At 36.6% G+C, this 13162-nt stretch overlaps 1 protein-coding gene across 1 annotated transcript in view; it reads left to right on the top strand.

Moving 5' to 3' along the window:
- LOC134722435 (uncharacterized) overlaps positions 1-12867 on the top strand; it is a 33422-nt gene extending 20555 nt beyond the window's left edge. The window contains exon 2 of the mRNA XM_063586057.1: positions 10744-12867. Coding sequence (XP_063442127.1) covers positions 10777-12867 — 2091 coding nt within the window. The 5' untranslated portion in view covers positions 10744-10776. The remainder of the gene's footprint in view (positions 1-10743) is intronic.
- The last annotated feature ends 295 nt before the right edge of the window (positions 12868-13162 follow it).

Consider the following 13162-nt stretch of genomic DNA (forward strand, 5'->3'; position numbering starts at 1 on the left):
GTACGATTGCCTGCACCCTAATAATCCAGTAAACCGCGTGGTAGTACATGTCCTTGTTTTCCTTTTCACATCTAGTAAACATTAGATTTATAAAAATAAAAGTGGTGGTGAGGGGTGTGAAATTGAAACAAATCATCATAAAAGACATGTGGGTGTAAGGTATTAAATAAACAATGGCATTAAAAAACAAAAACATACCGGGTGCGTCTAGATTGTCATTTAATATACGTACTATACTTAATGAAGTGGTGGTGCTAGGTTTATAAAGACAATACCAACGGGTCATTTACAAATAACGGTAAACCACTTACATCGAATGGCAAAGGGTCTTGGGTTAAAAGGATATAGTATAAATCCAAAAGACGTGTTGGTAAAGCTTATTGAAGACAAAACGCATCAAGTCTTATCCCGTTCATAATTGTTCACTAAAAATGAATTTTATACTAAAAGAAAAGAAACGTTGTATATCTTATAGATCTAGGTAAAAGAAAAACGACTCCAACAAGACATAGCTAAGAAACCTGTTATTAAGGTGAAAGATGATAGAAAGAAGTACGTAATCATTGAACCATTTGTTAATTCATTGTTAAGGCAAGTCGAAGTGCTTTACAAACATTTGATTAGTAAAAACAGACGCACAACAATTAAAGTAGGCATCGAAGGTACAATATTTGCTTCTAGTACGGTTGGTAAAAACAAACTCTGCAACATGTGACAGTGATTTCACTTTTTAGGACAACTCAAGTTAGTATTACTCATGAATCAACCAACTAAGACACTGCACTAACAGTAATGATAGAAAAGGCAAAAGACAGGATAGCAACTTGCATGCGTGATGGAAGTGAGTGAACGTTAGTCATATTGTAGAAGTACACCTTCATATGGATAAATTGTATCCCTGAAGTGTAAGTCTTACCTACGCCTTTCAGTAAAACTAGAAGAACTTTTATTTACGTGAGCTGTGTTCTCAAAATCACATAATGAGGAGATGGATCAGGAAAGTACACACCGAGTGATTCAATACAAAAAATAGGTAAACGAGTTGACCAAAAAAAGGGGAAGGGGCTAGTTATTGTCCTTGAAACATATTGACCAAATATGAAAGGCTAAATACTACCTTGTATACTTTATGTGTTTGGGTGTGGTGTTAAAATAAACAACAACTCTTAAGAGAATTTGCAGGGTATCCGTTAAAAATTCAAAAAACATCAGAAACGATAGAACTCATACAAACATGTTATATTTAACTAAATTGAATGCTACTAAACAACATTACTGTTGGATAAAACTTTATCACATTTGTAAAGTCCCCAATGGTCATCCCACAATGTTATTGTGTTTTTGTCAAAGATGTATGAACCACGGTTGAAGTGATGACTTTTTAGACGAACATTTAGTGTATTGTGATACATTTAAGAGGAATGGAGTGAAAATCGAGATTCCAGAAGAAGATACCTTTACAATATCTTACAACTTAGTACAAACGTAAATTGCGATAACCTTATGTTATTTATGCTGACTTTCTATGTAACTTAAAACAGATAGACACTTGCCAAACTGAGAAATTAAAAGCTTACACAGATGTTTACCAAAACAATACACCTTCTGGTTTTACTTCTGTATCAAGTATGTTCATGGGGAATACAAAGACACAAAAGTGTACTCTAGTGAAGACATTGTTAATAAATTTGTGGCTTGTATGGAAGAGATAATGAAGGAGATTACAGACATGACAGACATATACATGGATTAAAAGACCTGGTGGTGACTGATGAAGATCCCAAATGTTTTACAGCGAGTTAAAATTGTCATACGTGCGATGATAAATTAGGGGAAGCAAAGTACGTGAGCACGGCCACTTGACAGGAAAGTATCGTGTAGCAGCATATAAAACAATATAACTTAAACTGCCAACTATCTACCTTTGTTCCATAACTTAACAGGGTATGACTCCCACTTGATCGTAAATGCGTTTGGGGTTTACCGATGGTGAAGTGAATTGCATTTCCAACACTGATGAAAAGAACATATTTTTTTCTAATAAAGTGTATGGATAAGAAATGCTTTTCATTGATTTGTGTAGGTTTATGTTAACTTCGTTCTATACCTTATATATTTAGCTAAGAATTTAAAGTTGAACAAATTAAAGGTATGAAAGTCGTGATTTGGGTAGCATTATGAATTAATAATAAAAAAGTGTATATCTTCTGATTTCATCAAGGATCATTACAACATGACGAAAACACAACTACTACTGTGAAATTACTTTAATTTGTGGGTATTTTCGTGGATTGAGAAATATTAACATGTTCGTGGGTTTTTAAATTCGTGGATTTTAGTTTTCTAAAATCAAAATTGAAACATTTACTTTAGTATGCGATTCGAAGCGTAGGTTACAAATTGTCTGGATTGAAGGAAATTGCAAAGAAAACATTGACCTGTGTTAATTGTAGTTATCACACTAATTGACCAGAGATCGAGTGATCAACAGATGCAAGACCTTCAAATGTGTTAATTAAGCCATTAACATGTCACCTAAAGAAAACAGCTACATAAACAAATACAAAAAAACTATCTTGATTTGAAAACAAACGCAAGCCGAGCATGACATTATTATTTCCCATGCATACGAGAATTACGAGGACATAAAATGAACACTTTATCATAGCATATTTTTAATACCAGAAATCTAACTTTCATTGATAAAAAAGTATTTTTTCTATGAGAAATAAAAGATCAAAAGTTGTACATCTTAGGTTTTTAAAGATTAAATAGGTATAATCATGCCTGCAGTTGGAGTTCATAGTGCAACTTTTATAGTATTCTCAGATTTGGCGATATTCAATATATTCTCTATATCATATCAGTAGTAAAACCTATAGCTACATAGGGATCTTTCCATGTCTTGATTTGGACCACGGTTGTTTTATTTCGTTGGACACTTAAATTCTTGGATAAAGTCATCCAGGAAAACCACGTAAATTGGTTCCCCATGAATAAAAGTACTTTCTCAGTATCTGCTGACCGACTTTACAATGAACACGTTAGTGTGGCTGACTATTCTCATGTACAATATGTGTTTACTACATTTAACTGTCAAACATTACAAATGGTCAAGACTACCACGACATTGTGCAATTGGAAGATATCTTTACAAACTAAAGTGCCTTTTGTTTAAAATACCAAGGGCTTGACGCATTTCATTATTATACGTCAACAGGGCTAGCTTACGATGTGGAGTTAAAAATAAGCAAAGTAAGATTAGACATGTTAATTCTGCTGGTAATATGCAACACGAAAAGGGGTGTGTGCTAAAATAAGCCATCGCCATGGGTGGCCAACGCCAAATACGTGAGTGGCTACGACCCATCACAACCAACGATTTTCTTGGAATACTTAGGTACTAACAATTTGTATGTGTTGGTCATGTCCGTAACCTACAGGGGTTTTGAATGCGTGGACAACCTTGAAGACATTGACATGTGGAAATATGAGAACGAGGTTGGGAACATAACTGAATGTGATTTGGATTACTCAGGAGACAATACAATAGCCATAACGACTAATCATTTTAAATGAAAACATAAAAATGAACAAGGTTCATAAGTTTGTGCCGCATTTAGATTAAAACAAACGTGTAAAGTATGTTCTTCATCATAGAAATTTGAAACAGTGTTGTTCCCACAGGTTGGTATAAACCAAAGTGAATCGTGTGTCAAAACTATAGCAATCAATATGGCTTAAAATTTTCATTTACCTGAACACTTACATTAGAATCCTAGCCAGCATCGTGTCTGAAAAGAATTCATTTAAACTGATGAACAACTCCATGTTTGGAAATGCCATGAAAAACATACGTTAACGAGTGAATATAATATAAATGATTACTGATAGACAACCGTTGAAACTAACAGCGAAAACCATCTGTGACCGATTCGTGGTGTATAACGAGTCCATGGTAGTAGTAAACATACAGAAAACCAAACTCAAGTTTGACAAGCCTGTGTACTTTGGAGCATGCATCTTAGACATTTTCGAAGATGTTAAATGTACGACATTCATTTGGACTGTGTGCGTAAAAGCAACGGGAACAAAGTTCGACTTCTGTTTACCGACACTGATAGTTAAGCCTATCAAATTCAAACCGACGACTTTCACAAAGACATGTCTCACATTCAAAACAAGTTTGACACACCAACCTGTTGTATGGACAACACGTTTTGGAATTCCGACCAACGTCAACAACAAAAAATGATTTGTATGCATGTGGTGGTCAAATGATGGCTAAGTTTGTAGGGCTTCTTACAAGATGTGATAGTATCAAATGGGTGATGGTCAACACACCAGGAAAGCTAAAGGAATGAAGAAACAAGTCAATTGACAGAAAATAACATTTAACGATTACAAGACGTGTTTGATGATCCAATAAAGATATCATACAAAAATAAACGTCATTCGCAATAACCTTCACAACGTGGTGTCTGGAGAAATTTATACAATATGACAAACGTTACATTGTAAAATATGGATTCAGTGCCTTGGTACATAGTCATTACAAAATTGAACCAAAATTCTATAAGGACGTATGGTAATAGAAGTAACTATGTCTAGAGTCATTAAACCTCTAAAACAACATTATATGAAGAACGACAATATTTCTCGAATATGGATATTATTAAAAGGCGATTGCAACTTAGCGCCCGTTTGGATGCCCGAAAACTTAAAATAATTGATACGTGTACACAACAGTATACTTCCCAACAAGCTCCTTTCAAACGGAGAGTAAAATAAATGATGCGTGTACACAACATTCTACTTTCCAACAAGTCCCTATCAAACGGAAAGTGGGAGAAAACAGTTTAAACTCTTCAGATATTCTATTTTCGAGGTGTATTAATGCAGGTTATCCTTTTTCAAAAAAACTTTAAACCCTTCCATTATGGGATCTGGAACCCATTGGACGTGTTAGTTTAAGACGACAACCAGCAAAGTCATGTTGATTCTTACGGACTTCCACACACCTCTTACGTTATGGTAAATTACTTGAAACTTAAGATCTGCTACATCACCGATGAACTTCAGATAAGAGCACCAGTGGTCTGTTGACACTTGTGTTTGTATATGTCACAATTATTGTCTAATGAACATGATAAAGTTGCTTTTCCATGACAGACAAATTTGGATTTTATGGAAATGGCGAAATAAATATGAGTCAATTGCTTGAAAAATTAAACATGGACGACAATCGCATCACTAACATTAAATCTCCGAATAAAAATACGCCGTCTGGCCACCACAGAGGTTCAAAGTTGCCCACTTACGTATTTTTCATATCAATCACACATTCGGTACTCTTCGGTATATCCCTACGGCAAAGTTCCGAACCGGACCTAGCTCATTTTAAAGGTATTGACCCAAGCTATTCCCCCACTTAAATATTTTTCTGGGATCCGGGCCCGTCTGGCCACCACAGAGGTTCAAAGTTGCCCATTTACGTATTTTTCATATCAATCACACATTCGGTACTCTTCGGTATATCCCTACGGCAAAGTTCCGAACCGGACCTAGCTAATTTTAAAGGTATTGACCCAACCTATTCCCCACTTAAATATTTTTCTGGGATCCGGGCCCGTCTGGCCACCACAGAGGTTCAAAGTTGCCCATTTACGTATTTTTCATATCAATCACACATTCGGTACTCTTCGGTATATCCCTACGGCAAAGTTCCGAACCGGACCTAGCTCATTTTAAAGGTATTGACCCAAGCTATTCCCCACTTAAATATTTTTCTGGGATCCGGGCCCGTCTGGCCACCACAGAGGTTCAAAGTTGCCCATTTACGTATTTTTCATATCAATCACACATTCGGTACTCTTCGGTATATCCCTACGGCAAAGTTCCGAACCGGAACTATCTCATTTTAAAGGTATTGACCCAAGCTATTCCCCACTTAAATATTTTTCTGGGATCCGGGCCCGTCTGGCCACCACAGAGGTTCATAGTTGCCCATTTACGTATTTTTCATATCAATCACACATTCGGTACTCTTCGGTATATCCCTACGGCAAAGTTCCGAACCGGACCTAGCTCATTTTAAAGGTATTGACCCAAGCTATTCCCCACTTAAATATTTTTCTGGGATCCGGGCCCGTCTGGCCACCACAGAGGTTCAAAGTTGCCCATTTACGTATTTTTCATATCAATCACACATTCGGTACTCTTCGGTATATCCCTACGGCAAAGTTCCGAACCGGACCTAGCTCATTTTAAAGGTATTGACCCAAGCTATTCCCCACTTAAATATTTTTCTGGGATCCGGGCCCGTCTGGCCACCACAGAGGTTCAAAGTTGCCCATTTACGTATTTTTCATATCAATCACACATTCGGTACTCTTCGGTATATCCCTACGGCAAAGTTCCGAACCGGACCTAGCTCATTTTAAAGGTATTGACCCAAGCTATTCCCCACTTAAATATTTTTTCTGGGATCCGGGCCCGTCTGGCCACCACAGAGGTTCAAAGTTGCCCATTTACGTATTTTTCATATCAATCACACATTCGGTACTCTTCGGTATATCCCTACGGCAAAGTTCCGAACCGGACCTAGCTCATTTTAAAGGTATTGACCCAAGCTATTCCCCACTTAAATATTTTTCTGGGATCCGGGCCCGTCTGGCCACCACAGAGGTTCAAAGCTGCCCATTTACGTATTTTTCATATCAATCACACATTCGGTACTCTTCGGTATATCCCTACGGCAAAGTTCCGAACCGGACCTAGCTCATTTTAAAGGTATTGACCCAAGCTATTCCCCACTTAAATATTTTTCTGGGATCCGGGCCCGTCTGGCCACCACAGAGGTTCAAAGTTGCCCATTTACGTATTTTTCATATCAATCACACATTCGGTACTCTTCGGTATATCCCTACGGCAAAGTTCCGAACCGGACCTAGCTCATTTTAAAGGTATTGACCCAAGCTATTCCCCACTTAAATATTTTTTCTGGGATCCGGGCCCGTCTGGCCACCACAGAGGTTCAAAGTTGCCCATTTACGTATTTTTCATATCAATCATACATTCGGTACTCTTCGGTATATCCCTACGGCAAAGTTCCGAACCGGACCTAGCTCATTTTAAAGGTATTGACCCAAGCTATTCCCCACTTAAATATTTTTCTGGGATCCGGGCCCGTCTGGCCACCACAGAGGTTCAAAGTTGCCCATTTACGTATTTTTCATATCAATCACACATTCGGTACTCTTCGGTATATCCCTACGGCAAAGTTCCGAACCGGACCTAGCTCATTTTAAAGGTATTGACCCAAGCTATTCCCCACTTAAATATTTTTCTGGGATCCGGGCCCGTCTGGCCACCACAGAGGTTCAAAGTTGCCCATTTACGTATTTTTCATATCAATCACACATTCGGTACTCTTCGGTATATCCCTACGGCAAAGTTCCGAACCGGACCTAGCTCATTTTAAAGGTATTGACCCAAGCTATTCCCCACTTAAATATTTTTCTGGGATCCGGGCCCGTCTGGCCACCACAGAGGTTCAAAGTTGCCCATTTACGTATTTTTCATATCAATCACACATTCGGTACTCTTCGGTATATCCCTACGGCAAAGTTCCGAACTGGACCTAGCTCATTTTAAAGGTATTGACCCAAGCTATTCCCCACTTAAATATTTTTCTGGGATCCGGACCCGTCTGGCCACCACAGAGGTTCAAAGTTGCCCATTTACGTATTTTTCATATCAATCACACATTCGGTACTCTTCGGTATATCCCTACGGCAAAGTTCCGAACCGGACCTAGCTCATTTTAAAGGTATTGACCCAAGCTATTCCCCACTTAAATATTTTTCTGGGATCCGGGCCCGTCTGGCCACCACAGAGGTTCAAAGTTGCCCATTTACGTATTTTTCATATCAATCACACATTCGGTACTCTTCGGTATATCCCTACGGCAAAGTTCCGAACCGGACCTAGCTCATTTTAAAGGTATTGACCCAAGCTATTCCCCACTTAAATATTTTTCTGGGATCCGGGCCCGTCTGGCCACCACAGAGGTTCAAAGTTGCCCATTTACGTATTTTTCATATCAATCACACATTCGGTACTCTTCGGTATATCCCTACGGCAAAGTTCCGAACTGGACCTAGCTCATTTTAAAGGTATTGACCCAAGCTATTCCCCACTTAAATATTTTTCTGGGATCCGGGCCCGTCTGGCCACCACAGAGGTTCAAAGTTGCCCATTTACGTATTTTTCATATCAATCACACATTCGGTACTCTTCGGTATATCCCTACGGCAAAGTTCCGAACCGGAAAAAGCTCATTTTAAAGGTATTGACCCAAGCTATTCCCCACTTAAATATTTTTCTGGGATCCGGGCCCGTCTGGCCACCACAGAGGTTCAAAGTTGCCCATTTACGTATTTTTCATATCAATCACACATTCGGTACTCTTCGGTATATTCCTACGGCAAAGTTCCGAACCGGACCTAGCTCATTTTAAAGGTATTGACCCAAGCTATTCCCCACTTAAATATTTTTCTGGGATCCGGGCCCGTCTGGCCACCACAGAGGTTCAAAGTTGCCCATTTACGTATTTTTCATATCAATCACACATTCGGTACTCTTCGGTATATCCCTACGGCAAAGTTCCGAACCGGACCTAGCTCATTTTAAAGGTATTGACCCAAGCTATTCCCCACTTAAATATTTTTCTGGGATCCGGGCCCGTCTGGCCACCACAGAGGTTCAAAGTTGCCCATTTACGTATTTTTCATATCAATCACACATTCGGTACTCTTCGGTATATCCCTACGGCAAAGTTCCGAACCGGACCTAGCTCATTTTAAAGGTATTGACCCAAGCTATTCCCCACTTAAATATTTTTCTGGGATCCGGGCCCGTCTGGCCACCACAGAGGTTCAATGTTGCCCATTTACGTATTTTTCATATCAATCACACATTCGGTACTCTTCGGTATATCCCTACGGCAAAGTTCCGAACCGGACCTAGCTCATTTTAAAGGTATTGACCCAAGCTATTCCCCACTTAAATATTTTTCTGGGATCCGGGCCCGTCTGGCCACCACAGAGATGCAAAGTTCCCCATTTACGTATTTTCAATCCCCATAACCAAAAATCTTTTTAGTCACGTTTATATGTACACCCAATTTATATACTATAGAGTCTTTAATATCTTTGCATTTGAAATATTGAAACACCAGGGTTCTCACTGTCATCTGAGTGGTCTCCCGTAGGTCTTCACTATATATTTATTCTTTTTTGACTTTCCATAGATATTTCTTTTCATATATCTGAATGTTTTTAGAGTGGCCGGCTTTAGTTTTAGTTTTATATATTATATATTAAATTAAATCTTTGATGAATCTTTGATGTCGTTTTATTGATAAAAATCTATATAACATAAAGACAAATATGCAATTTATATAAGGGTTTATATTCGAGGACAACGAGAATTTACGACAGCTTGAAGGGGTCATAAAACTATTTGCGGCGTTATTTTTCACTCCTGTTAACCATGTAATTTTGAAAATTATACTTTTTAATGATTTTCAACTATATTTTAATATTGAACCGACTGCTAGCAACCGTCTGATATTGAATATCGAATATCGAATAACAAACCGGCAGCTAACTTCACATACATATTTTAAACGTAATGAAATGCTTTTAAATTAAGTACAAGCCGCGAAATTGTCGAATTCCGCTGTTGAATTATTTTTTACTAAGATTTCGCGATTTTTGGAACGTTTGAGTCTTATGCAGTTTTGGGGTTTTTAGACATATTGTCAAAATTGGCTGCTGGAAAAAAGTGGCTGCTATCTTGATTGGCCGATAAAAGTGGCTGCCAGCTTGAGTCTGGTTCATATCATAGGTTGCAGATCTTTGTTTGTTTTTGTTTAATTTATTCACACGTTTTACCGAACCGTGCCAATTTAGAGCTTAACATAGTATATTCTATTGTTCATGACCGCATGTTGTCCTCTATATATGTCTTTATTAATTTCTTTGCTTCATATGTTGTTGGATTGCTGTATCATTGATATATTTCCATATAACCTTACATGTATAGAGTAAAATGTATTATGAAATATAACTGGTCTACGTACCCCAAGTGTATGGCAAGCCGATTTGCTATTTATTCTTACTTCAAGATATATCATAAACTGTATAAGGTATCTTATATAGTTTATAAGATATCTCATATAGTTTATAAGATATCTCATATAGTTTATAAGATATCTTATATAGTTTATAAGATATCTCATATAATTTATCAGATATCTTATATAATTGTCTTTATAAGATATCTCATAAATTATATAACATATCTTATAAACTATATGAGATATCTTATAAACTATATGAGATATCTTATAAATTATATAAGATATCTTATATCAAAATTGTTTATAAGATATCTCATATACTTTATAAGATATCTTATAAACTTTATGAGATATCTTATAAAGTATATAAGATATCTTATATAATATATAAGATATCTTATATAATATATAAGATATCTTATATATTATAGGAGATATCTTATTTAGTTTAAATGATATCTCCTAAAGTTTATAAGATATCTCCTAAAGTTTATAAGATATCTCCTAAAGTTTATAAGATATAATCGTTCCGTTGCAAAATTCTTATATCAAGACCATGATTTTTTTTCTCACTTTTTTCTTTTTTTCTTTTATAGGGACGGACCATTTTACCAAGAAAAAGTCTCAGGATGAAATTAAAATATATCAAATTTTTCATTGTCCTATTTGTGATCTTGTTCTTATTCCAAATAAGCTTGAAAGTTGGAACATTCATGGAAAAAAAAATTGTTTACAACAGAGATACAGAACATAAGCCTCTTTTTGTAATTGGAATTTTAACCTGTGACGAAAATGCTGATCGGAGGGCGGCACAAAGGAAAACATGGATTTCGACAATGATCCAATATGCAGACCAGCTACCTTTCCGTATTGTTTATAAATTTGTTTTTGATTATCCGTCTAATGCATCAATTCTTGAAAATTATATGTATAACGATATTGTGTATCTCAATGTGACTCACCATGGATGGGCTGTTAGTTTCGGTGAGAAACTATACAAATGGTTGCAATATATTCATTCACACTACCCCGATGCTTCGATAGCAGCAAAGATGGACGATGACGTGTTTTTATGCATTCCACAAATAACAACGCGGTTGCATGAACTCTTAACACCAACATTACTATATGGTTGGAGACGAACAACGTCGAATGCACCTGAAATTGATGAAATGTTTGTAGTTCTTGGAATAGATTTAATAAAAAGAATTGTGGACAGGAAATATTGCGGTAAATCAAAATGCGACAGTCATACAGATTTAATTGGTCACAACTTTGCACATATAGCGCTGTATGATTGGCTCTCCATATACAATGACGTTGACACACATGCGGATGACAAAAGAATTGTAATGGTATGGAGACGCAAAGATCGAGAACAAGTTTTTGCCAGATACATTAATAAAGATTCTTGTGTAGATAATGTCCTCCTTCACAAAGCTCTCCCGTTAGAAATGTACAAACTGCACGAGCAAACCAGTCCAGTAAAATTCCCACAAAATATAGATCCAATGAATTATATCCAAACAAAAGACGCACACAAGAAAACAGTCTATGATTTTAATGGTACGCTAGCTGGTGCTGTTACTGGTTCTCTTTTTTTTGGCAATGTGATCAGAAGTATACCAGTAGTTCCCCTGAAAAATTATTGGTCGATAACACCTAACCCGAAAGAGAAAACATGTTACAACTGGGCAGTAGTCACAACAATATTTTCTCCATCAAAAGCTGTACAATATATAGATACACTACATGATTGGTGTCTTCTAGTTGTTGCTGATATCAAAACACCACCAGAACACATATATCTCAAACATTTGTCAAATCGGAACACAAAATATTTAACAATAGTCGAACAAAAACATCGTTACCCAATGTTAGCCGAAGCAATACCATTTAATCATTTTGGTAGAAAGAATATTGGTTATATCTATGCCATTCAGCACAAGGCAAAAATGATATGGGATTTTGATGATGATAACATTGGAATAGTAGATACAATGAAGTTTAATTCCATCAGCACTGCTTCCGATTATGCTGAGGTTTGTACGAAATATGTGACTAAGATTGTTAATCCATATCCATATTTCGGAGTTAACGAGACATACACGTGGCCTAGAGGATTTCCATTGCAGTTAATTAAAGACAACAGAACAATACCAAAAGAATGTAATGCAAAAGAACAAAAAAAAGTTGGAATAATGCAAGCACTTGCAAACGAACAACCGGATGTTGATGCTATTTATAGACTTACAAGGAAAGTTCCCTTTAATTTCAGTAACAACAATAAACGGGCGTTGTTAATTCCAAGACACTCGTATACACCATTCAATGCACAAGCTACATTGTGGTTCTCAGCATCATTTGATTTGATGCCACTTCCGGTAAGTGTAAATGGGCGTGTAAGTGATATTTGGAGAAGCTACATTGCACAGTTTTTCCTACATAAGAAAAATATTTATCTAGGCTTTTTACCTCCGTGTGTTTTCCAGGATCGAAATCCACATAACATACTCAAAGATTTTAATGCGGAGATGGATTTATACGAAAAAAGCAATCAGCTGATTGAGTTTCTAAGCAGTTCTGAGGCTAAGAATTTATATACGATCAGAGAAGTATATGAACAGTTATATGTCAGAAACTATATAGATATTAGTGACTTGCTCTTCATACAAGCTTGGGAAACAACTTTGTCATCTGTCCAAAATAAAAAATTATAATAACCATATGGTGAATTTAATTGATAATGAACATACATGTGTCATATTTTTTATAACGTATATTTTTTTTTTTAAATGTTTCATAAAAAAGGGTCTGATTAGGGTTAACGGAATACAGAATAATGGGCAAAAAATGCAGAACAAAAGGCACAAAAAAAACAAACAAAAAACGAAAAAGAGCATAATGGGGTGCCTAAATATAAAGAATAAAGAATATTGGAAATACAAAATAAAAATTAATGATAATTATCCAGATAAAAAGAATCTTTCAATACGAAACACATAATCATCGTGC

This window comes from Mytilus trossulus, chromosome 6 (genome assembly GCF_036588685.1).
Source record: "Mytilus trossulus isolate FHL-02 chromosome 6, PNRI_Mtr1.1.1.hap1, whole genome shotgun sequence".
Lineage (NCBI taxonomy): Eukaryota > Metazoa > Mollusca > Bivalvia > Mytilida > Mytilidae > Mytilus > Mytilus trossulus.